This window comes from Scyliorhinus torazame, chromosome 8 (genome assembly GCF_047496885.1).
Source record: "Scyliorhinus torazame isolate Kashiwa2021f chromosome 8, sScyTor2.1, whole genome shotgun sequence".
NCBI classification, from domain to species: domain Eukaryota; kingdom Metazoa; phylum Chordata; class Chondrichthyes; order Carcharhiniformes; family Scyliorhinidae; genus Scyliorhinus; species Scyliorhinus torazame.
This window is the reverse complement of record NC_092714.1, coordinates 74,525,097-74,551,952: the sequence shown is the minus strand read 5'-3', so window position 1 is coordinate 74,551,952 and position 26,856 is coordinate 74,525,097. Positions and strand designations below refer to the sequence as shown.

The 26,856-nt window shown below is 44.6% G+C and overlaps 1 protein-coding gene across 1 annotated transcript in view; it reads right to left on the bottom strand.

Moving 5' to 3' along the window:
- Positions 1-19,662, bottom strand: part of dipk2b (divergent protein kinase domain 2B) — a 50,090-nt gene extending 30,428 nt beyond the window's left edge. The window contains exons 1-3 of the mRNA XM_072513831.1: positions 19,309-19,662; positions 4,772-5,036; positions 2,650-2,823 (exon numbers count right to left, since the gene is read on the bottom strand). Coding sequence (XP_072369932.1) covers positions 2,650-2,823; positions 4,772-5,036; positions 19,309-19,505 — 636 coding nt within the window. The 5' untranslated portion in view covers positions 19,506-19,662. The remainder of the gene's footprint in view (positions 1-2,649; positions 2,824-4,771; positions 5,037-19,308) is intronic.
- Positions 19,663-26,856: the final 7,194 nt, after the last annotated feature.

The window sequence follows — 26,856 nt, the reverse complement described above, 5'->3', positions numbered from 1 at the left end:
TTGGGACGATGGTTCCGGCTATGAATCCTAGGCCTGGGGCATTCTGTGTAGGTGGTAGCCGAGGCCCAGGACAGGGCGGCCCTCTCACAGGCAGCCATGTGCCAGAGCCACCTGGAAATTGCAGCGGCGCTCAGCGTTGCCCAGTCACAGCAGGCCATGTCTGGGAACGGCGGCATTGCCCAGGTGCTGACCAGTATGGCGCAGATGCAGAGGGAGGTGGCCCAGTCCCAGAGGGAGGTGGCCCAGTCACTGCCTGATGTGGCACAGGCCCACAGGGTGGTGGCAGCCGCAGCGTGATGTGGTACAGTCCCAGACGGAGATGATCCACTCCACGTGGGAAGAGGCTAGCGGCCTCAAAAAGAAGCTTGTTCCTCGATACATTCACCCTCATCCCGAGCCCATCACCTGCACTTGCATCTCTACCCACCCCATCTGGAGTTCTCATGCATCCCCTTACAGTATCCACTTTGGTATTCCTTTGACCCCCGTGCTTATGAGCTTTTCATGAAGCCTTGTAGGGGTCCAGCTTCCCTCCCCTCGGTCTTCCCTCCACCTTCCATTGTTCATCTTCATCCACCTTGTTGCCTACAACTAGATATCATGAGCCCTCACACATCCCCGCTCTCCCCCCTTCCCTTCACTTTGTCAGGCCACCTCCCTCCTCCGGCCCTCACCTTGCACCTTACCTCTGGTCGCTTTCGGATCTTTGTTGTGGTGGCTGTTAGAGTCTTACAGCACAGTACTGTCCAGATAGACACTGCCATATGGCACCAGAGGGAGAAGGAGACCCCTATACTCACCCAGGCGCCACCCCCCCAGCCTCAAGCGCCGTACTGTCCGAGAGTGACACAGGAGGGGCCATGGGTCCAGTAGCACGGTGATGTCCCTGAAGTCCTGCTCGGCATGGAGATGGAGGGCAGGAACCGGTCTGCCCTGGCAGAGTAATGAGCAGCGCATCAGGAGCAGTGCAGCACCATGGCAGTGCTTCACTCATCCTGAAGTCTCTGATGAACTGAGGACCACCTTGTGATTGTCACTCTTTATCAATCAGGTTTTAGCCTGACGTGATTTCCTGCTGGCATGATGGAAGGTTCAAAGGCCTGGCAAGATGTTGGTGGACAGATTTTTTAATGAAGGCTGGATTTTTCGGCCATGCCCGCCGCAAGATCACCATGGGCGCGGCTGAAAGAGTGACCAGCCATAAACCCACCATTGAGAGAATTGCTACGTGATTTTATGGGTTTCTGACTTTTTGGTGATTTTATGGGTTTCTGACTACGTGATTCAACAAGCCCCCCACCACAGCACCACCAGCCCCCCCCCCCCACCACCTCCACCCCCCCACTCCTCACGCCACCAAACCCACCATGGGATTCCACCTACACTCATTCCAGAGAGCAGTGTAAGAAGTCTTACAACACCAGGTTAAAGTCCAACAAGTTTGTTTCAAATCACTAGCTTTCAGAGCACTGCTCCTTCCTCAGGTGAATCCACATCATAGTTCTAGAGAGAGCGAGAGCAATGAAGGATCACCAGACTAAATCCAAGGATGAGGGGATGTTCCTTGATGAGAGGATGAGTAGGCTAGACCTGTATTCCCTGGATGTTAAAGAATGAGAGGTAATCTCATTGAAACATATTTTTAAGGAGCTTGTTTGGGTAGATGCTGGGATGTTTTCCTAGACTGGGGAGTCTAAAATTATGGGTCAAAGTTTCAGTATAAGGAGTCAGCCACTTAGCATTAGACAATGGACAATTTTTTCACTCAATGGGTTATGATCATTATAAACTCTCGAACCCAGATGACCATGGACACTCAATCATTTTGTATATTCAAGTCAGAAATTGATGTATTTTTGGAGACTCAGGGAATCGAAGGACATGGGGAGAGGGCAGGAAAGAAAAGTTGAGGTAGAAGATTAACCGTAATCTTTTTGGGTGACAGAGCAGGCATCAGGGGCTGAATGGCCTATTACTTATGTTGTTATGTTCAATGCTTCAACTATCTCTGCAGCCATCTCCTTTAAAACCCAAGGATGTGGGCCATCAGGTTGATAGCTATTAGTTTAACAAATTTAATGTGTACTTTTTTCTTTGGCAGGGTTAATTACTTTAATTTCTTCACTCTCACCTGGTTCCCCACATTGTTTATTGTCTTCATTAAGCTCAGTGTTTTTAAGGCAATAAAGATGTAAAGGGATAATGAAGTTTTGATTACTGAATAGGGCTGGTTTAGCACAGTGGGCTAAACAGTTGACTTGTAATGCAGAACAAGGCCAGCAGCACGGGTTCAATTCCCGTACCGGCGTCCCCGAACAGGCACCGGAATGTGGCGACTAGGGGCTTTTCACAGTAACTTCATTGAAGCCTACTTGTGACAATAAACAATTATTATTATTATTACTTTAACGTTACCAAGTGAACAGGCAGACACCGATATATAAATTCTTGAAAGTACACTTCAATATCTGAAATCGTATCGGATAATTTATATTATTTCTGCTCTGTCTTAAAGACAAAACATAGATTCTAATCAAATATTTTAATAAGTTTTTTTATTATAAAGTTTGATTCCAGAGTAAAACTTGTGCCTCACTCAGAGAGAGAGCAGTAACATTAAAATTCAGCTGTAACTCTAAGGAATAGTACCTGTAGGACAATGGGGTGGGTGTTGACAGACAGGGTATAGAGCAGGCGCAGTTTATCCCGATCAGAGAACTGTCGCATTAGGACACTTCCTGAATCCCTCACTTCAGCGTAACGTCGAACAATCCGGTCCAACAATCGTTGGGATGGACATCTCAGTAAAGGGCTAGGGAGACTCTGTGATTTAAAAAAAACACATGGCAATACAGAAGAACCTCCATGATAAGTACACAAGAATGAGGCAATATTAATTCAAACTAAAATCACTCATGTATCCAGTTTCAATTCTGTTTGTGTTAATATTTATACTTATGTTGTACAACCAATAGGTGGTAAAATCCTATCCTATCTAATGGTGGACCTCATGCTGAATCATTTTGGCTCAGATTTCTCAGGCAGCAGCCAAGTCGCCTGGCAGACGTCAAACCAAGTAAATGCACTCATTTTCCTTCACATTAATTTAAATTTTACAAAAAGCAAAAGAGCTCACTGAAACATTCACATGGGATTAAGACAGAAACGGAAATATCAGAAACAAACTCTTAAAAATGTTTTTTTCAAATATCCAATTTTTATTGGTATTGGAGAAATATGACAATCCACAAATATAAAATTATTTTCTCAGGACCAGAAGCAATTATGAAGTTAATACATTGTTCAGAATCCACTTTCATCTCATCTAACAAGGTGTAACTTTTTCCAGGGGTTTAGGGTGAGGCTAATAGCGTAAAAGCAGACGTTCTCATCGGTTTAGTGATTTCTAATTGGTTGAGGGATCTTCAACAGTGCAACATAAGCAAAGAATCACTGAGAACAATTTCTGGATTTCCACAATTAATTGCACACTCCTCAGCTTCAGAGGAGGAATGACAGTGATTGCTGGCAGTAGACCCCATCATTACTACTGTAAAGTCCAGACTTTGGATGAGGTCCATGCCTATTTCTGTGAGGAACCCCAGCTCCTTAAATCAAAGTGTGCTGTAAAGTAGAAACTAGCAGACAAACAGTGGTATATCAAGGAGGTTAATCATCTGTGCAGATTTGATCCCATTACGGTTTAATTTTTAGATGTAAACAGGAAGTAGCAAGAAGAATGTTAGCACTGTTGCTTTACAGCACCAGGATCCCAAGTTAGATTCCCAGGTTCGATTCCCGGCTTAGGTCAGTCACTGTCTGTACGAAGTCTGCAAGTTCTCCCTGTGTCTACGTGGGTTTCCTCCGGGTGCTCCGGTTTCCTCCCACAAGTCCTGAAAGACGTGCTGTTAGGTAATTTGGACATTCTGAATTCTCCCTCTGTGTACCCGAACAGGTGCCGGAATGTGGCGACTAGGGGATTTTCACAGTAATTTCATTGCAGTGTTAATGTAAGCCTACTTGTGACAATAAAGATTATTATATATTATATTATGTTGTTCCTCTGACCCGAAATGATTCCCAATAAAATTGAATCTTAAGTTCAAAATTAGGCAACTATTTCACTTTAAATGTGATTATTACTAATCTGTGCACCCATAGGTTTACTTATACATCTCTCAATCACAGTAAATTTTGTGCTGTAACATCATCAAATGTTAGTTCCAGGAACTTTCATGTTTCATTGTGTGTTTCTGCAGGTCCGATATTATAATATGCAATGTGGTTGAAGGCCAATAGTCAGGTGACAAATATAACATCTAACAGGTATGAGGGGTGGAGTAAATTTTTTCACAATTGACTATTTCAAAAGAAAACATTTACACAAAGTTTCTCTGCCACCCCAACCCCCCGGCATTAACCACCAACCTACCACACTGATCAGCATCTCCAGAAATGTATTAACCCTACATGCTTCAATGGGGGTTAGCAACATTCATACAATTAAGGGAAATGTAAGAAAATATATGTCTTGCTGATGGCTATCAACTTTATGCAGAACATGGCATTCTGAATATTTGCGAGTATTGTATTTTTATTTAAATTGTTTTTAAGATGTCCCAGTCATAGCTGGTAATTTCTATAACTCACAGTTGAGACTGGCCATCATCTGTTTTCCTACAGATATGAAACAGGGAACTCGACCATTTTAGTTTAGTATAATCAGAGAGATTTAGTCATATATTCTGCAGTGAGTGATCCAGTAACGTACCTGAACTAGCTCAGCAGTGAGCCGATCAGCTGTCAGCCATTTCTGGAAACGTTCAGTGCCTCTCAGAACATTTTCAATGCTGCATGTAACTTTCTTTGATGCTGAGATGCAAATTTTCCGATCAGAAAGTTCATTCTGATACTTGCTTTGTAACCGAGAGATGACGACTGGCTTCCAGCTCACAGTATCAGCGGTGTAATTTGCAAAATACATCTTCTTGTTGCTGGGAGGGAGCTTTAAGCCTGCAGACAGCCAATTCTCAAATCTGCAAGAAGTAGATTAATTTGCACCAAAGATGTAGAAACATGGGAATGGAGTACAAACTACTCTACATCATATAGGAACACACTGCTTTAATCCGCCACAAATCTTTATTCCTTCAGTGTTAGTGTGTTTACTGATGACATCATCAAGCAAACTAGTTGTCTTAGGTGCAAAACTCAATTGTTCTTCACAAAGGTTAAAGTTTCATTTTTCAATGAAGTAGTTTTCTTTGAATTGCTGAGGAAAAGCTGATTTTGAAACTGAACACAATGTTTCATCCCTCAAATAAGTTTCCAGCCCCTGCCACAGCACCAAACAGCCACCACCTGCCAGCGATAAGACTGACCCATCATTAACCCGCCATTGGGAGAATTACAATGTTACTTTACGCCGGTGGGGGGGGTGGTTTCAGACATTTTAGCTCCTGCCAGGTTCTCCGCTCACACCCGCCACCAAACCCGTTGTGTGGGTGGGAGAATTCCACCTTTGGTATTGGTATCAACATGTACGTTGACACCACTTAGCTCTACCTCACTGCCACATAGAAACATAGGAAATAGGAGGAAGAATAGGCCATTTGGCCCTTGGAGCCTGCTCGGCCATTCAATATGATCATGGCTGATCATCCAACTCAGTAGCCAATTCCTGTTTTCCCCCATATCCTTTGATCCCTTTAGCACCAAGAGCAATATCTAACTCCTGCTTGAAAACATACAGGGTGTGATTCAGACACTGCGATACGCATGACAGGTGAATCCCGGGAGAGCCCCAAATCGGCTTTGTGCCTGATGTCTCTCCAATCCCGAGTCACCTGACTCGCTACACCCGGCACGATCTGGATCACGCTCAGCGTCAACGTGATCCAGGTAATGTTATTTAAATGATACATGAGGTTAATTTAAATTAATTACCTTAATATCTTAAGCTTTGGACACATCACAGGGGACCTTCTGACGTACAGGGGGCTAAAAGGCCCTGGAGGACCGAAGGGCCTGTTCCTGTGCTGTACTTTTCTTTGATGTGGAGATGCCGGCGTTGGACTGGGGTGAGCACAGTACGAAGTCTTACAACACCAGGTTAAAGTCCAACAGGTTTGTTTTGATGTCACTAGCTTTCGGAGCGCTGCTCCTTCCTCAGGCTCCTTCATTCACCTGAGGAAGGAGCAGCGCTCCGAAAGCTAGTGATTTGAAACAAACCTGTTGGACTTTAACCTGGTGTTGTAAGACTTCGTACTGTACTTTTCTTTGTTCTTTATTTGTTCAATCTCGCCTCATAGTTGGGAGGCCAGGTTTCGTTCAAGTAAATCTGCACTGTGCTTCCTCCGAGGCTAATGTACCCTGACTAAGATGTGGTGCCAGCACTGCTCATGTGGATGAGCAGAGATATCTCGGTGTCCATGTACATAGATCCCTGAAAGTTGCCACCCAGGTTGAGAGGGTTGATAAGAAGGCGTACTGTGTGTTAGCTTCTATTGGTAGAGGGATTGAGTTTCGGAGCCATGAGGTCATGTTGCAGCTGTACAAAACTCTGGTGCGGCCGCATTTGGAGTATTGCGTGCAATTCTGGTCGCCGCATTATAGGAAGGATGTGGAAGCATTGGAAAGGGTGCAGAGGAGATTTACCAGAATGTTGCCTTGTATGGAGGGAAGATCTTATGAGGAAAGGCTGAGGGACTTAAGGCTGTTTTCGTTAGCGAGAAGAAGGTTAAGAGGTGACTTAATTGAGGCATACAAGATGATCAGAGGATTAGATAGGATGGACAGTGAGAGCCTTTTTCCTCGGATGGTGATGGCTAGCACGAGGGGACATAGCTTTAAATTGAGGGGAGATAGATATAGGACAGATAGGTAGGTTCTTTACTCAGAGAGTAGTAAAGGGCGTGGAATGCCCTGCCTGCAACAGTAGTGGACTCGCCAAAACTAAGGGCATTCAAATGGTCACTGGATAGACATATGGATGATAAGGGAATAGTGTAGATGGGCTTTAGAGTGGTTTCACAGGTCGGCGCAACATCGAGGGCCGAAGGGCCTGTACTGCGCTGTAATGTTCTATGTTCTATGTTCTAAATATACTGACGCCGCATTCAGCCGGCGCCCGGGAGTCAACGGCTCCTGTGAGGTCTCAACAGGGCACTGGTTAGTACTGGTTTCCACAAACGTGGACCAGGCATGCTCACAGCATCACACAGTGCAGGTTCGGCCCTTCGGCCCATCAAGTCTACATCGACACATGACAAGCACCTGGCAGACCTACCTAATACCATTTGCCAGCCCATAGCCTTGAATGTTATAATGTGTCAAGTGCTCATCCAGGTACTTCATAAAGGATGTGAGGCAACCCGTTTCTACCACCCTCCGAGGCAGTGCATTCCAGACCATCACCAACCTCTGAGTAAAAATGATTTTCCTCATATCGCCCCTAAATCTCCTGCCCCTCACCTTGAGCTTATGTCCCCTCATGACTGACCTTTCAATTGAGGGGTTCATTCCCCTAATAGTCTTGTACACTTCGATCAGGTTGCCCCTCAGTCTTCTCTGTTCCAATGAAAACAACCCAAGCCTATCCAACCTCTCTTCATAACTCAAATGTTCCATCCCAGGCAACATCCTGGTGAATCTCCTCTGCACCCCCTCCAATGTTATCACATTCTTCCTGTAATGTGGCGACCAGTATTGCACAGTACTCCAGCAGTGGCCTCACCAAAATTCTGCCTGGCAGTATCTCACTTTAGGTATCTGGGGATGCATGTAGCCCAGAACTGGACAGTCTCCGAAAGTTCAATTTTACTAGCTTTGTGGAGAGTGTGAAGGCTGATTTGTTGAGGTAGGATAATCTTCCTCTGTCATTGGCGGGCCGGGTACAGGCAGTGAAGATGAATATTCTATCACGATTCTTGTTTTTGTTTCAATGCCTGCCAGTCTTTTTGCCCAAGGCATTTTTCAGGGTATGGACAGGCTGGTCTCCTCATTTGTCTGGCTGGGGAAGGTGGTGAGGATAATGAAGGTGATATTGCAGAGGGGACAGCAGGAGGTGGGGGGGGGGGCTAGGCATCCCGGATTTGATGTATTTCCCGGATTTGATGTATTTTTACTGGGCAGCGAATGCAGAGAAGGTTCAGGGATGGAATAGAGAGGCTTTGTGGATGAGGATGGAGGCAGGCTCATGTAGGGGATCGGGTTTGCGGGTGCTGACAACGGCACCGCTCCCGATGGCCCCAGGGAAGTACTCGGTGAGTCCAGTGGTGGTGGCCACGGTGGAGATCGAGAGGCAGTTTTGGCAGCATTTTAGGTTGTGGTCGGGGGATGCCAATTCGGGCGAATCATGGGTTTTAGCCAGTGGGATGAATGCAAGGTTTTGGGGATGGGTAGAAAAGGGGATTAAGGAGATGAAGGATCTGTTTCTGGGAGGGAGGCATGTGAGCTTGGAGGAGCTGAGCAAGAAGTTTCCTTTGGCACGGGGCGAATGTTTCCGGGATATGCAAGTGCAGGACTTTACGAGGCATGTCTGCCTCCTCACTATTGGAGGAAATTCTGTCAGCGGGGAGAGGGACAGGGGACGGGGACAGGGGTGGGGATGGGGTTGGAGAGGGGGGGTCGTCTCGCCGATTTACAGGAGGGTTTTGGAGGAGGATGGGGTGTCCATGGAGGGGGTTAAGGCAAAGTGGGGGGAAGAGCTGGGGGCAACGATTTAGGAGGGATTGTGGTGTGACACGCTGCACAGGGTAAACGCCTCGACTTTGTGTGCGAGGCTGGGGCTGATACAGTTGAAGGTTGTGTACAGGACGCTCCTGACAAAGTCTAGGATGAGCCAGCTGATCGAGGGGTAGAGGATCTCTGTGAGCGATGTGGGAGGGACCCTGCAAACCTTATACATCTATTATGTGCATGTCCGAAGCTGGAAGGGTTTTGGAGGGCGGTTTTCAACACCATTTCGGGGGTTCTGCATGTGGATGTGGAGCATGGTTCCCTATAAGCCATATTCGGAGTGTCAGATTGGCCAGAGTTGCAGACGAGTGCGTTGCAGGTGTCTTAGCCGTCACCTCGCTGATTGTTCCAAGGCGGGTCTTGTTGGGGTGGAAGTCAGCTTCTCCACCTTGTGCCTCGGCATGGCGGGGGGACCTGTTGGAGCTTTAAGATCTGGAGAAAGTGAAATTTGCTCTGGGGGAGGGGGGGGGGGGGGGGGGGGGAGTGGGTTCTGCAATAGTATGTTCATTTTTTACTTTGGAGAGTTGGCTACCGTTGACTGCTTGTGGGTGGGAGGGAGGGAGGGGGAGGTAGGTGGGTGTGGGGGACGATTTTGTATTTGCTGTAATTTGTAAATTGTAAAAATGTTGAAAATTTGGAATAAAAATACTTTAAAAAAAAAAATTTTCATTTTCGAAGAAGTCGATAACACCCCTGTAACCGCAGGACAAGTTAAGAACTATACCTGAAATAATCTACCACTGTCAGAAGTTGTGGACATAGCACTTTGTGACAAGACAGTGGGAGCAAACCCAGATTGAAGCCGTATCATAGATTATCATAGAATTTACAGTGCAGAAGGAGGCCATTCGGCCCATCGAGTCTGCAACGGCTCTTGGAAAGAGCACCCTACCCAAGGTCAACGCCTCCATCCTATCCCCATAACCCAGTAACCCCACCCAATACTAAGGGCAATTTTGGACACTAAGAGCAATTTATCACGGCCAATCCACCTAACCTGCACATCTTTGGACTGTGGGAGGAAACCGGAGCACCCGGAGGAAACCCACGCAGACACGGGGAGGATGTGCAGACTCCGCACAGACAGGGACCCAAGCCGGAATCGAACCTGGGACCCTGGAGCTGTGAAGCAATTATGCTATCCACAATGCTACCGTGCTGCCCTATGTTACCCGAAGACTCAAACAATCTGTACAGGCAGGCTTTCGCCTCTGGGAATGAGGGTCATTGCTCCGCCATTGTTCAGGAAACATGTCCTAAGACAACTTCATGAAGGTCATTGTGGGGTATTAAGAATAAAGGAGATAGCCAGAAGCTACTTTTGGTGGCCAGAGCTTGATAGTGAAATTGATGGGGAAGGTAGGCATGTGTTCAGTGTTATGGGCCAGGGATTAGACAACCCCAAAGGGTATTATGGAGTTCACCTGACCCACAACTTTTAATAGATTGTGATATGGGGAGCACACGGCCCACTCTAAAGGTGTGGTACAGCAGAAATGGAAAAGTATTTTTTAAAGCAAAACAATTTTTATTCTATGAACTGAAGTTAACCTTTTTAAAACATAGTGAACATCTTAGCAACCATTAATTCAAATACAACCCCCAAAGAATACAATACTAAATAACCCTTAAAGCTTTCCTTTTAACATCCAGTAGACTTAAAAAACGTCCGGTTTTGGTACCATCATTATGGGTGAGCTCCATTGGCTGCAACCCACTTCAATTATGCCATTTTTAAGCATACTCTCAATCTTTGTTAACCTGTGCCAATTTTAAAGGGTTAAGTCTGTATGGATGTTGTTTGATAGGAACAGCATTTCCCACATCTACATCATGTAGATATCATTCACTCCTTCAAGTCAGTTCGTTTTTCCTCTGGAAGGTAACTCAACAATTTATCCCAATTTTTAAGAACATCTTCGTTTTCCAATTTAATTTGAGGTTTGTCAAATTCACAGTCATCTGGATTTGGTTCGTCACTTTGAGTTAGAATCATTAAAACTTCCTCCTTTTTCTCTCCTTCCCTTTCAAAGTACCTTTTAAGCATATTCACATAACACACTCGGTGAGTCTTCCTTCTACCTGGTGTTTTTACCACATAATTCACCTCACTTAATTTCCTTTCAATCTGAAAAGGCCCACAAAACCTAGCTTTTAAAGGCTCAGCTACCACTGGTAGCAACACTTAAACATTTATCTCCACCGGCAAAACTACAAACTTTGGATTTCTTGTCCGCGACCCGTTTCATCACATTTTGTGCAACTTTTAAATATTGTCTAGTTAATTCACCTGCTCTATTTAATCGTTCCCTAAAATTTGACACATTATCCAATAATGTAATTTCCGATTTCTCACTCACCAATTTTTCCTTAATCAATTTAAGTGGTCCTCTTACCTCATGACCAAAAATTAGTTCAAAAGGACTGAATTTGGTTGACTCATTAGGTGCATCCATAATTGCAAACAGTACAAAGGGAATTCCTTTATCCCAATCCTCTGGATAATCGTGACAATAAGCCCTCAACATTGTCTTTAATGTCTGATGCCACCTTTCTAACGCTCCCTGCGATTCTGGATGGTACGCAGTTGATTTAAATTGTTTTATCCCTAAGCTTTCCATACCTTCTTTGAATATCCTTGAGGTAAAATATGATCCTTGATCCAATTGTATTTCTGTGGGTAGTCCATATCTGGTAAAGAATTTAAGTAATTCCTCCACAATCTTTTTAGGTGTAACATTACGTACTGGAATGGCCTCTGGAAACCTAGTAGACACATCCATCTAGTGTCTACCTAGTAGACACATCAAAAGATATTGATTCCCACTTTTTGTTTTAGGAAGCGGTCCTACGCAATCAATTAGGACCCTTGTAAAAGGTTCCTCAACTGCTGGAATGGGTATTAAGGGCACTGATTTTATCACTGCTTGAGGTTTCCCTGTCACTTGACATTTGTGACATGACTGACAAAATTTTACTACATCTTTATGTAGTCCAGGCCAATAAAAATGTTTTTGGATTTTAGCTTGAGTTTTCCTTATTCCCAAATGACCTCCCACTGGTACCTCATGTGCAACTTGCAACACCTCATTTCTATACCCTACTGGCGATACTACTTGATGAACTTCTGCCCACTTTTCATCCGCCTGCATATATAAAGGTCTCCATTGTCTCATCAAGACATTACTTTTACGGTAATAACACTCTGGTATACTCTCAGATTCCTCTTCCGTGTATGCTTTCTGATACATCCGTTTTATTTCTACATCTTTCTGTTGCAACTCTGCCAGTTTTCCTGAACTAAAAATATCCGCCTCATCCTCCACCTGTTCTTGTTCTTTTTCAACCATTTGATTAAAAATCGTTTCTGATAATTGCACTTCAACTTCATCTTCACTCTTTGATTTCTCCTCTAGTCTTAACCTGTGACTTTGCGACCTTGTTACTACACAATCCGGAAAAATCCCAGGATATTCGTCCTTCAACACTTCAGGTGTCTGATTTTCCACTGGCTTATCAACCACCTCCCATCTGCGCTCCAGCTCTATCATTACCCAAGATAAACTGTATTCCTGGACAAGATAGTTTCTCTATTACTCCTACTACCACTTCACTGGACTTTCCAACCTTACCTTATATAATGGAACACGACTCCTCTCTCCCTGAATCCACATATTACCACCTTTTCTGGCAATATTCTTCCCAAACTACATAACTCCTCCTCTTACCATCAAAGATTGACTAGCTCCCGTATCTCTTAAAATTGTGACTCCTGATACACATGAGTAAACTTTACCCACACAAGTAAATTCTTTAAAGAGATCTGGCACCTTCTTATCAATCACCTCTTGATCAGGATGTACAATCTTTTGCACCGCCTTCACTTCACTTGGGATTTCCTTTACCACTTTAACAAACCCCACTGTCTTATCCTGTTTTACCACATCAGCCTTCACAGTGCTTTTCTTCAACCACCAACACTGTGACTTTACATGGCCTAGTTTATTACAGTGAAAACATTTGAAACTGTTCATGTCTCTCCCACCCCCCTGGATTTCTTTTTAAATCTAAGGTACACTCTCCCTCACAGGCTGAAACTGATGTCGGAAACCAAACTTTGATTTATGAACTAATTCATAATCATCTGCCATTTCTGCTGCTAATCTCACAGTTTTAACTCTCTGCTCTTCCACATGGGTTCTCAATACATCAGGAATTGAATTTTTAAACTCCTCCAAAAGTATAATTTCTCTGAGAGCTTCATACGTTTGGCCTATTTTCAAAGCCCTTATCCACCTATCAAAATTGCTCTGTTTGAGCCTTTCAAACTCCATGTATGTTTGACCAAATTCTCTCTTTAAATTTCTAAGTCTTTGTCTTTAGGCTTCAGGCACTAGCTCATATGCACCTAAGATGGATTTTTTCATCTCCTCGTACGTCCCAGATACCTCCTCCGGTTGTGATGCAAATACTTCACTAGCTCTACCTACCAACTTTGTTTGAATCAGTAATACCCACAAGTCCTGTGGCCATTTCTTTGTTTAGCTACCTTCTCAAATGAAATGAAAAAGGCTTCCACCTCCTTCTTGTCAAACTTTGGCAATGCTTGGACATATTTAAATAGATCCCCACCAAGCCTTCGACTATGACACTCTTTTTCACTATCCTCATCTCTATCCTCCAACTGTACGTTTCCCTTTACGTCTGCCAATTTTAACTGATTGTCATGTTTCATAGCCATTTTCTGAAGTACAAACTCTCTCTCTTTTTCCCTTTCCTCTCTATCTCTTTCTTTGTTTCTTTCTTCTCTCTCCTTTTCTTTTTCCTTGATCTGTATCGCCCTTTCTCTTTCTTTTTCTCTCATTGCATATTCAAGCTGCTTTAATTTTTTTTCATGTTCAAGTTGCTTAATCTGCAACTAGATCTTTGCCATTTCTAATGAGTCAAACTGTATCTCAGGCAACTTTAAATGCTTAGCGCCCGCCATAATTACCTAATCTTTTTGCATTTTGTCAGGTAATGTTAACTGAAATGTTTTTGCTTTTAGTCTCTGTTCATAAGGTACTGCGTGTGACTGTCTCCACCCCCAAAAACATCAGAGCCTCTGAAAGAGCCATTGTCCACAACACACTCCCTACTTAAACTAAAATACCACACCTGAAAAGCAACCACAATATGCTCACCCCTCACTGTCTTTAAGTTCACTAAGCCAATCCAATAGATTGACTTTTGTCCCCCTCGAGCCCCCAATTTGTTATAGGCCAGGGATTAGAGAACCCCAAAGGGTATCATGGAGTTCACCTCACCCACAACTTTTAATAGATTGTGATATGGGGAGCACACAGCCCACTCTACAGGTGTGCTAGAGCAGAAATGGAAAAGCATTTTTTAAAGCAAAACAATTTTTATTCTATGAACACAAGTTAACCTTTTTAAAAACATACAGTGAACATCTTAGCAACCATTAATTCAAATACAACCCCCAAAGAATACAACACCAAGTAACCCTTTAAGCTTTCATTTTCACATCCAGAAGACTTAAAAACATAACCTTTAACAGAAGCACATCAGGTTAAAGTCACTACTGAGAGCAGTTATTAGTTTTAAATCACCAAAGAATCGATTTACAGTTTTTAGATTACAGAGAGAGAGACTCATACACCTTCTGGCTGTGACTGCAGCTATCCAGCTCTGAAAACGAAACTAAAACACACCCTGCAGCAAACAGCCTAAATCGAAAGTAAAAAGCTGACAGACAGCCCAGCTTCACCCACACTCTGACATCACTGCAGTAATAAACACCCAGTTCTTATAGGTACACTCACTACAGATATCTATATACACACCCATTTATAAACACCCATTTCTTAAAGGTACTCTCACATGACATCAGCTTGTGCAAAGGTTTGAAACCTGTCACCACTAATGCCATTGCACCCATGGCAATGGCCAGATGGGCCATGGGTTAGAGTTCGTTTTGATTATGCTGGACCATTCATTGCGGTAGACGCACATTCGGAATGGCCTGAAACCACCATTATGAAGACTGCGGCTTTGGAGAGAACAATAGAAAGACTGAGTGAGATTTTTGCAAGATTCGGTTATCCTGAACAACCTGTTGGCGACAGTGGGCCACAATTAATTTTGCAAGAAATCAACTTATCTAAAGGAGAATGGCATCCAACACATCTGATCCCCTCCTTATTATCCTGCCACAATGGTCTGGCTGAAAGATTTGTTCAGACAATGAAGCATTCATTGAAGGTGACGGGGGAGCAAGGATCATTGTCAAAATCACAAAGCCAATTCCTGATGGACATACAGGAATACAACATATTCGACAGCCCAAAGTTCTCCGACATTATTCATAGTAAAACATTAGTTGTGCACAGAGTTTGATTTGCTGAAGCCACCTAAGGTAAGGGAAATTGTTGAGAGGAAAGAGCAAAGCCAGGTTTTGTGACGTGAGAACATGGCTAAATGCTGTGTTTTTCAGAAAGGACAGGAAGTATTGGCAGGGAACCATACCACTGGTGAGAAGTGGATCCTGCCATCATCTTAGCACAGACAGGACCGATCTCCTACACCGTTCAAACTCAGGATGATGTAGTATGGAGAAGACACGCTGACCAACTTTTAGCAATAAGAACAAGGTTGCAAGAGACAGAGTCAACCGAGAGTCTATAACAAACTGTGCCGAGTGAAGATCTAGACATTCCCGAGAACCTGACTATATCAGAAAGAACTGTGGAAGACAGTACCCGGTTAAAGACACTTCAACAGCAAGTCAACCTCCGAACACTACGTCGACTACGGTTGAGACAAGTACAGGTGACATCCAAACTAAACCAAATATACCAGAGGGTGCAGTCAACTCAAAAAGTAGATGCCTTAGGTTCGCCGGCAAGGACACAGAAATTGTGTCCTCTGAAACATCTAACTCATTGACTGTGGTGTTTATGAATTGTTTATATTGTGGGGCAGCAGTGTGGTGCAGTGGTTAGCACTGTCGTCTCACGCGCTGAGGATCTGGGATCGATCCCAGCCCCGGGTCACTGTCCGTCTGGAGTTTGCACATTCTTTCCATGTCAGCGTGGGTCTCATCCCCACAACCCAAAGGTGTGCAGGGTAGGTGGATTGGGCACGCTAAATTGCCCCTTAATTAGAAAACAAAAAGAATTGGGTATTCTAAATTTATTTTTTTTAATTAAAAAATTGTTCATATTGTAAATTTTGATTGTTAACATTATATTGGGTGCAATTTAACTAAGTCCCATAGCGAGCTCGTTTAGCTCGCAGTGCCAAGAAACACAAGGCTATAAAACATGATTCACGTTTGATAAATGGCCTCAACAGGGAATGCGTGGCCGAGGTTGCGCACAGCCCCATTTTCTGCACTGAGGAGAGCTCTGCTCGCTGGAACTCTTCCAGCGAGTTTGGGACGCTCCGATCTCTGAGGCCCCCAAAGTGACCCCAACACCCCCCAAGCTTTAATGAACTATGGGAGGGTCCCCGGACTCCCCTGCACTCACTCCAACACCTGCACAGGGCAACCCCTGCCCAACCAGCCCCATGTACAAAATGACAGCTTGGCACCTTGGCAGCACCAACCTCACACCCTGGAACTGCCTATGCAAGCTGGCAGTGCCACCTGGGCACCTTAGCAGTGCCAGCTTGCTCCACATTTGTGGAGACCAGTACTGAACAGTGCTTACCCAAGGTCTCCGATACGAGGGAGATTGATTCCGTGCCTTGGGTAACTCAGGAATCTGCACATTAAAGTGAACTAGCTGTTTCGCTTTAATATGCAGATTTGCTAAAAAGTCATTCCGCCCATAATGGGCAGGATTCACATCACAACATCTCACTAGATCTCGCAAGGCGTTGCGAGCCAGGTAGATCCTGGGAGAAGGGTCTCCATGCTTCTTTTGGCCAAGCTGCGCTGCGGCGAGCTGCTTTTCGGTCGCAGCGGTGCCATTAAATAGCGCCCTATGTGTTTCATTGCAGGAATCTCTAATGTAAAGGGTGAGGAAAGTGTTGTGTATTCAAATTGTTGGAACACATTAAGAGTCTGATCATATGATCATATGGCATCATCGGGTATTTGTGTAGGCAAATGGGGTGTATTACCTAACAGCCTGTAGAGTAAACACCTTTCCAATAAAGCTTGTGTTTGTTTGTGCCTTCGTGTCTGCAAGCCTATCCTTTAAAAGCATCACAAAGATATACCTGATCTTATGAAAGGAATGGGCTTGAGGAGGCCAAATTGGAATTTTTTCACTTTTTTTGATATTCTTTGTGTGTTCATACTATGAGACACCCCTTTCTCATCAATGTTCTTGACCTGATGCACAAGGGAGACCAAGCAATAGTTGCTCAAAACAGAAAAAAATGTGGTGCATGATTAGCTGGTAGGAAATGGGCATCATTCATTATCTCTCCCTGTGGACATTACACATCCATTACCATGGAAATGTCCTTTTTTCTCCCTCTCTCTATTTTAATTGAAAACCTTCCTACTTTTTCAATATTGCCTGCATCACTGTCTACTCAGTTTGAGAAGTGGGCAGGCAAGGAGGGTAACTTCCTCTGGGAGGGGGAAAATGATCTGTGCCAGTAGTGTGAACTACGTTCATAGCCAATCAGCAGTTGTTTTATACAAGAAAATAGCTGATGCACTCTGAGCCCACTTTGAGGTACTGGCATAGATTAATTTCACCCCCAATTAATTATGACTAATTATCGGATTTCCAGCATCATAGTTCTTTTTAATCTCATGATTAGTGTGGAGTATTGGTGAGGAAGCTAAAACAAAACGGATTTGTTGAGGAGGGGTTAAAACAGATCTGGAAACAATTCTCATTCTGAAAGGATCAGGAAACAACTATTCTGTCATTTACTTAATGCATTTAGAGCGAAAAGATAGACTCTGGTTTATGCTCAGTCTTTCTGGAATATTTCAGAACTTTTTTGATAAATAAAGTTTCAATTTAATTTATATCACATCAGGTAGTAAACTAAAAAGAGAAACCACCAATAGTGGGCCGATATCCACCCTGGCCATAGTATCAAATAAAGTGTTGTATCAAAGGAATAAAAGAGGGGGCAAAAATCCAGTTCTTTGCCCTATCCTTTGATTTGCCCAGTGCTGCCACCACTGTGCCCCCGTGCCCCCCACCACCCAACATTTCTCTAATCTTGAGGAGAGGTTCCAACCTGAACTATTGAGCAAGATGGGGAGAGCCCAAAGGGGGTAGTCCCACCTGTCACTTCTTCACTCCAAGGATGTTTCTTATCTCCTTCCAAATGCTTCTGAATTTTACGATTCAAGTGGAACATCTCCTAATTTGCAGATGACATAAAGCTGGGTTGGAGGGCGGACTGTGAGGAGGATGCAGAGATGCTGCAGCATAGATTTGGACAAGTTGAGTGAATGGGCAACTGCACGGCAGATGCAGTATAACATGGATAAATGTGCCAAAGTGCAATTTGAAGGCAAAACAGGAAGGCAGATTATTATCTGAATGGCTAGGTTGAAAGAGGGGAATATGCTGGCTAGATTGAGAGAGGGGAATATGCAGCGAGACCTGGGTTTCCTTCTACACCAGTTGCTGAAAATGGTGGCAAAGAAAGGTAACTGGTATTTTGGCCTTCATAGCGAGAGTTTTGAGTACAGGAGCAGCATTGTTGTAATTATACAGTGCCTTGGTGAGACCACAACGGGAATATTGTGTGCAGTTTTGGTCTGCTTACCTGAGCAATGATGTTCTGGCTAAAGAGGGAATGCAGCAAAGGTTTACCAGACTGATTTCTGGGATGGCAGGACTGTTGTATGAGGAGAGATTGAGTCAGTTAGGATTATATTCACTGGAGTTATGAAAAATTAGGGGGGATCTCATAGAAAATTATTAAATTTTACCAAGACTAGACAGGATAGATGCAAGAAGGATGTTCCCGATGGGGGGAATCCAGAACCGGGGCCCAGTCTAAGGACACGGGGTAAACCATTTGGGACTGAGATGTGGAGAAATTTCTTCTCCCAGAGAGTGGTGAGTCTGTGGAATTTGCTACCACAGATAGTAGTTGAGGCCAAAATATTGCATGTTTTCAAGAAAGAGTTGGACATAGCTCTTGGGGCAAAAGAGATCAAAGGATATGGGAGGAAAGTAGGAACAAGTTACTGAGTTGGATGATCAGCCATGATCATAATGAATGGTGGAGCAGGCTCAAAGGGCCGAATGGTCTACTGCTCTTATTTTCTATGCTTCTATGTTCAGCTGAAGACAATAAATTCAAAATCCCAAAGTAGGGCTGCACCTCCACTTTTTTGTACAAATTTGTAGAGAACAGTTTCAATATTTTCCTGCACTCACACAAAACACCTCATCCTGTCCTGGAAACGATATGAACATTGCCGTACTTTTCATTTTCAATGTGAACAAATTTTAAAAGGTCTAGACTTTATACTTAGGATTTATGGTATTCAGAATATATTTAGCTCTCATACCTGATGGAGTTTATAGTCAGCCAATATGGTTCCTTTGAAATCAACTATTCCTCTAATCTCACCTGATTTCTTCTTTGAAGAACTTCCTGCACAGAGATGTCCCTATACAGGCGTTGCATTTGTCCAAACCCAGAAAGCTCCTGCCAAAGTTGTAGACCGGTTTCAACCTTGTTATGTTAGCAATGGTTTTAGCTCTTGTATTCAAGCTTAATGCCATAGGTGCTAGAGACGTCAAGGCCAAGATGACACAGCTCCACATATCTGCTAAGTTCTCCTCACAGATCTTTTAACACTCAGTCGAAATTGCTTCATACACATTTACTAACCGTGCAGCAACAATTCTCCAGAAAGTTAATTCTAACTTCTGCAAATGGAGCATGAAGTATTTTTGAGGTAGATACAACAACAGGAGTGACGTATTCGTCAGTCCACCAGCCTCTATCCGTGAGTTGATTGTTCTTGGAGGAAGTATGGAGCATGCTGATAATTTGGTTGCTATGGTAGTACTTCCCCACATTCGCCAGTGCAGGAATGTGATAGGCCACATCATCTGCTTTCCTATCTCCACACAGCACAATAACTTCAACATATTCATCTGCTCTGCATAGATAATGGTAGGATATCCTGGCTTTTTCACTCAGAAATTATGTGGAAGCTTTTTAAGCAGAGCAATAACTTCTCTTTGTGCGTGCAGGCCGCAGCAGTCATTTTGTGAAATCAAGAAGGGCACTCCTATTCCTTCCGATGGCACAAATAATGGAATTTCACAAAGTTTTGGGGCAATTGTTTGAGTGGCCCACAGTGCTTCCCTTGAGGACTGCTGGTTAGATACAAGACACCGTTTGCACATTACAGGTCGTAAATGCGTGCAGAAGCCTAATTTCAATATTGAAATAAAGTTTGCCCTCATGTTGGTTGCCAGTAGAAAGGCCCTGGTTGCCTGCAGAAAGGCCCTGGTTGCCTGTACATCGATGCAGATGGGGAGTAAGCTTTTTCCCTGCTAAATTGGTCATAGTGGTGACTATTGTACATCTCGGAATCAGGTACAACATTGTTGAATTTATACCTTGTTGATCCTTCTGTGAATAAGAGTGAGTTGATTAAATACCACACAAAGATTTGGGGTAACACGGTAGCACAAGTGGATAGCACTGTGGCTTCACAGCGCCAGGGTCCCAGGTTCGATTCCCCGTTGGGTCACTGTCTGTGCGGAGTTTGCACGTTCTCCCCGTGTCTGCGTGGGTTTCCTCGGGGTTTCCGGTTTCCTCCCACAGTCCAAAGACGTGCAGGTTAGGTGGATTGGCCATGATAAACTGCCCTTAGTGACCAAAAAAAAGGTTAGGAGGGGTTATTGGGTTACGGGGATAGGGTGGAAGTGGGTCGGTGCAGACTCGATGGGCCGAATGGCCTCCTTCTGTACTGTATGTTCTATGATTAGTATTTCAATGCAGATTTGTTGTCTTTATTGAAAACCCTAGTTTCAGGTGGAGAAGAAAGTTTAGGATTAAGTACATCAGTAAAAATACTCATTAAATATTGGGACTATCTTATCAGAAACCTTTCTGACTGTTAAATCTTTAAACTCGAGTGTTTTCAAGCTGTCCAAAAAGAGCAAATAACTGTTAATCTGAACACTAACCTTTTTTGCAGTAATGCTGAACCACAGCATAATACAATGTTCCATTCTGTGAATGGGACTTTTGAGATTTACCCTCAATACAATGGACTGCTTTGATAACCATAGATTTCTCAAGTAGCTAAGGACTAATTTGCCAGATGTTTTAACACTGAGAGATTATGCACAGGAGAATAGCAGAATCTTCCAATACTTTTGGAAAGCTGTCAAAGACACTGGCCACATTTTGGATACCAACAAGACGTTGGATAAGTTGACTGGCTGCTTGTGTGTGCTGGGAGGAAATCTCGTAATGCTTCTGTGCCAAACTTGTAAAGCAAACAAGAGGTGGAGCTTTAAAAAACAGTACTTCCTTATTTCACATTTGAACAGACCTTCTGCTGACCAGATGGTGCTGAGTGGCAAAGCCAGCAGTATGACTCTATGATGGTTTCCTGTTTTAACCAATTCATTGATAGAATCAGTAACATAGCATTAACTTCACGACTCTTAATTAAAATGTCTCGTTACTGGCATCACAGTGACTTGCTGCTATTGTGGACCTAAAATCTTTCCCTTTGTAGTGCAAAACATGGTAACACAGCTGTCAGTTGCCAGAGTGATATCAGAGCTGAGCAGGGTTGTCACATTTGATCTTTGAAAGATGCTTTTAGAGCATCTCTCCCTCAGAGCTGCAAAGGTATGTGCTGGCGCTCCAGCACATAGCAAATCTGTGGCCATAGCAGTTTTGTGCTATAAAACAAGGAGCTATTAAACACGTGGAAAATGTACCAGTAGCATTTCAAAGTTTCCAACATTTTCAGAAGTTTTATTTCAAACTATTTCCGCGGGAAAAAAAGCTCTTTGTTTACATTTATTTCATAATGTTTTCCAGAGAGTTCCATTTTAATATTTTTTTATAACTCACAGATTGCGGGCAAAACCTTCCTGGTAGGATTTTGTGCATCAGTAAAACAGACCCCAGCATGCAATAGGTGAACTAAAGCACTGCACAATGCTCTTGTTACGCTGCTTAATATCTAAAGTGAAGATAATTCCTTCTTGTTGAAGGATAGATTGGTTTTATGTTGGTTTAGCCCTTAGTCTGGATTTCTGGACATTTGAATAATAACAGATAGAAAAAGGCCTCTCGGTTTATCCAGCCTGCCCCACATGATTGTGATATTTTGTGCATCACAATACACTCCATCCCACCAGGAACTACATGATCTCCTGGATGAGGCCCCAAAAAATGGATAAAAATACCAGGCTGATTTGAGAAAAGAAACCTAGGAAATTCCTCGACAACCCTCTTAGGCGATTGAGACGAGGCCTTATTACTCGTGACCTTATTATTCACCGGGGCGACAGAGTGCACAGTGGTTAGCACTGCTGCCTTTACAGCAGGTTTAATTCTGGGCTTGGGTCACTGTCTGTGTGGAGTTTGCACATTCTCCCACTGTCCTCATGGGTTTCCTCCAGGCCCTCTGGTTTCCTCCCACAATCCAAAGAGGTGCAGGTTAGGTGAATTGGCCATGGTAAAATTTCCCCTTAGTGTCCAAAAGATGTGTGGGTTGGGTGAGGTTACAGGGATGGGGCTGGGGTGGGCTTAGGTAGGGCACTCTTTCAGAGGGTCGGTGCAGACGTGATGGGCCGAATGGCCTCCTTTGGCACTATAGGGATTCTATGACTGTCCAGTTCCTTTCTCAGCTCTGTTTGGTTGGATGCTTCTCCAGTTTCACCTTGTGATTCCTCCTTCAGTTCTATCCAATTGTATCAGAAAAGCCTCCTCATCTATTGAAGTAGATAGTAGGAAATTGAGGACACGTCCCCTCTGATTTTCCAGGTGGAAGATGAAGTGAATTGAGGGGCTCCCCCTCACTTGGAGCATCCAAGCTGCAGAGCTCAGCATCTCTCTAGATTGGACACATTGGGTGAAGTAAAACATTTTGCCCCTGGTACCATCTTCTGGACATAGGTCCACCCTTTCTTGTTACCATTGTAGGCTTTCACTGGCCAGATCCTGCATGGAAACAAGGAATGATGGCAATGAACAGCCTTTCATAGCTGATAGTATCCATCATTCTAGACCCACTATTCCTGTTCCTAACCACAACTGTGCTCTCAAATTATGGACTGCGCATTAGGAGGGCCACGGAAATATTTAAATTAATGGATGTCACATATCTTGGCACACAATCAGTTCATTTTTGTGCAAGAATACAGATGCCCAAAGAGCAACCAGCCAGTGACACTGCACCAGGACTGCATTATTAACCCTACCATGTCCGAAACTCAGACACTGCATTGTGTTCCCAACGCCTCTTTCCTATTTTACATTTTTTATAGTTTGAAACTGTGTATGGGTTTGCTGCAGCAATATCCCTTGCAACTGAACGGTTGACAATAAGAATGGAGCATTGTTGGGATGGGAGGAATCGCTGAATGAAGCTCTCAGAAACTGGCTCAAAGACATTTCCAACATTAAAATTGGAAAGTGTATAGTTTCTAATTGGAGGCAGGCGATTTGTGGAACATAGCTAGTGACCGTGACCTTTAAATGTGGAATTCTTGATCACACCAGTGGAGGCTTGACATAGAGAGAGAGTGAGGGAAACTGATGCAAGATTGGCCCCACACCCTATTTCCCAGTCACCAGATTCAGGATGATTTTGGCTGAGAACTGGAAGCAAATTTTCTGCCCAGTTGCACTCTCAGCCACGGATTCTACATGACATGGGAAAAGGAGAGAACAAAGGAGAGAACATTTGTTAAAAACCTTAAAAATTAAAAAGACAATTTCTTCAAATTCACCAAATTTTGTCTAATTTAGCAAAATGAAAGACATTAAAAGGGCAACAGGAATCTCACTCATCAGTTGGAAAACCTGTGGGAGACCCTGGGGGACCCATGCCTGCCGCTATGTGCATATCGGTGACAGTGGGGTGGCTGAGGCCCTTAATTGGCCACTTAAGGGCCTCAATTTGCCCCCCGGGTAGAAAGGTTGCCTGCGAGACCTCCCTCCCTGGATTTGAACAGAGGGAGGCAGGAGGGCAGCGAATCTCCACCTCGCACCTGCCCAACAGATCATACGTACCCCCCCACCCACCAATCCACATCCAAAAGAGAGGGGGTGACGACACATTAAATTCCGCCATATATGATTGCAAATCATAATGTCCTGAGTGTCTTTGAACCAGTGGAGTCATAGAGTGTACAGCATAGAAACGGCTCTTCGGCCGTGTCTCCACCATCAAAAACAATCACCTAACTATTCTAAATCCATTTTTCAACACTTGGCCCATAGCCACGTGTGCCATGGGATCGCAAGTGCACATCTAAGTACTTCTTGAATGTTATGAGGGTCTCTGCCTCCACCACCCTTTCTGGCAGTGTGTTTCAGACTCCAACCTTCTGCCTCTTACCGTAAATCTCTGCCCCTTGGTGAATGATCCCTCCACCAAGAGGAAAGATTTCTTCCTGTCTACTTTATCAATGCCCCATATAATTTTTTTAAAAAGTGTATTTTATTACAAACATGTATCACAACCGGTTACAGCCAATAAACACCCCGGGAAACACACTTCCCAACAATCAACTATACAGTCTGTACAGAGTTTTCCCCTTTTTCACCCTTCCCCCTCCCCACACCGCCCACCTCCCACCCCCCTGTGACAAACAACTCCTTAAACACGGTCACAAACAAAATTTCACAGAGCTGGAGGGTTGGAAGGACGGAAGAGGAAAGACTGGTCCCGATGGGTTCGGTGGAGCGGCTGCACGTGGAGGAGGAGCGGGGATCGCGACTTTGTTTCCTAAGAAACAACCTGAATGCTGAAGAGCTCAAAGAGCACGGAGAGAATTTTGTTTTTTCTCTCTCTCTCCTGAAAATTTGAAAGGAGCAGCGGGGCGGAGCCAAACAGAGGCCAAGGCGGCAGGCCCGAAGCCAGGGCGCGATGTAGGTGAGATGTCCCACATCGGATGGCTCCCGCCTAGAATGTGGTAGGAAGACTGAAGCCCGGTCTCAGGGCAATTCTGGAGGAATACAAAAAAAGAAGAGAAAGAAGTTTTAAAGAAATCTGGTGAAAGTTCTTTTTTCGCCTTTTTTTTTTGAAGGAAGAACATTTTTTAAAATGTTTTTTCTATTAAAAAAAAAAGAGATTGAAGAAGGAGGGAAGGGTGAAAAATAAGAAAAAGGAAAAATAAGAAGCCGTTAAAGGATGCGAAAAGCAGCGTCGAGAAAGGGAGGAAACGCGGGCTCGCCGTTGAATGAGAGGACGAGCAAAAGTGCTGACAAGATGGCGGATGCCGGACCACATGGTGGGGCTGCACCACTTACGGTGGAGAAGTTAACCGAGGTGATGGCAGTGGAGCTGGAAAAGCAGTTTACAAGGCACATGGAGGCTGTGAGGAAGGAGACGGTGGTCGCATTGAAGTCATTGGTGGAGGAGGCAATTGCCCCGGTAAGAGTATCTGTGGCAAAGACATTGGCCGAGGTGAGAGAGCAGGGCAAGAAGATGAAGGAAGTGGAGGAGGCCATGTCGCAGCACAGCGACCAGTTTACCTTGATGGGGGACGAGCTGTGGAGGGTGGTGGAGGTCAACAGAGGACTCCGAGCAAAGCTCGAGGGCTTGGAGAACTGCTCGAGGTGGCACAATCTGAGAATTGTGGGCTTGCCTGAAGGGACAGAGGGCCCAAGGCCAACAGAATACTTTGCTAAGAAGTTGGCGGAGCTGATGGGGGAGGGTGAGAACCCCTCGGAACGAGCTGGACCGAGCTCATTGATCATTAAGGCCAAAGCCCAAAGTGAATGAGCCGCCAAGAGCAGTAATTATCTGCTTCCATAAGTACTGCATGAAGGAGAAGGTGTTAAGTTGGGCGAAGCAGAAGCGCGAGGTGCAGTGGGATGGTGCTGGAGTTCGGATCTACCAGGACTTGACGGTGGAATTGGCAAAAAGACGAGCGGCGTTCGGGCGAGTGAAGGCGGCACTGTACAAAAAGTGGGTGCGATTTGGTATGGTATACCCGGCGAAGCTGAGGGTGACGTATGATGCCAAAGTCTTTTATTTCGAGACAGCGGAGGCGGCTGAGGCGTTCGTGAGGGCAGAAGGCTTGGGACAGACGTGAGGAGCAGAGCTGGAAGAGAGACCGTGGACTGTGATTGGGGAGCTGGAAAATGTATAAATGCTATAACTTTCCTTTTACTGACGTGTATTGTAATTTACTTCTCTTCACTTTGTTACAGAGTTCAAGTTATTGGTTGGGTTGATTGGCATTCTGTGTTGCCACGGTTATATCTTAGTTTAGTGAATTGTATGGGTTGGATTGTTGTTTTTGGTGTTTCTTTCTCTGGGACTGGGTGGGAGGGGACGGTATATCTTGACGGGGGGGAGCCACCCGTGCTAGCTAACTAAAGTCGGCTAGTGAACAGAGGTGAGGTGAGAGGAGGGCTGCGGACATTGGAGCCTGGTTAGCAGGTTTCGATGGGCCTACGAGGCGAGCGAGGGGGGGGAAGGGATTGATGTTGGGAGATGTTTTTTCGAGAGAAAATGTAGGGGGGGGGGGTTTGGAGGGGGGGGGAAGGGGTTCGATGTTAATAATGGATAGGGGCATGTCAGACTCATGTGGCAGGGCCCGGTGGTATGATGATGGTGGATAAGAAGGGTGGAGGGGGTGAGAGACCCCCAGTTAGGATAGTCACGTGGAACGTGAGGGGGTTAGGAGGTCCGGTCAAGAGGTCAAGAGTGCTTGCACATCTTAAAAGTTTGTAAGCCGATGTAGCAATGCTGCAGGAGACTCATTTGAGGGTGAAGGACCAGGTGAGACTTAAAAAGGGCTGGGTTAGTCAGGTGTTTCACTCTGGACTTGACGGAAGGGCTCGAGGGGTAGCGGTAATGTCCAGCAAAAGAGTACGCTTCCAGATGGAGAAGGTGGTGGCAGATCAGGGGGGTAGGTATGTGATTGTGACAGGGGCGCTGGAGGGGAGGTTAGTGGC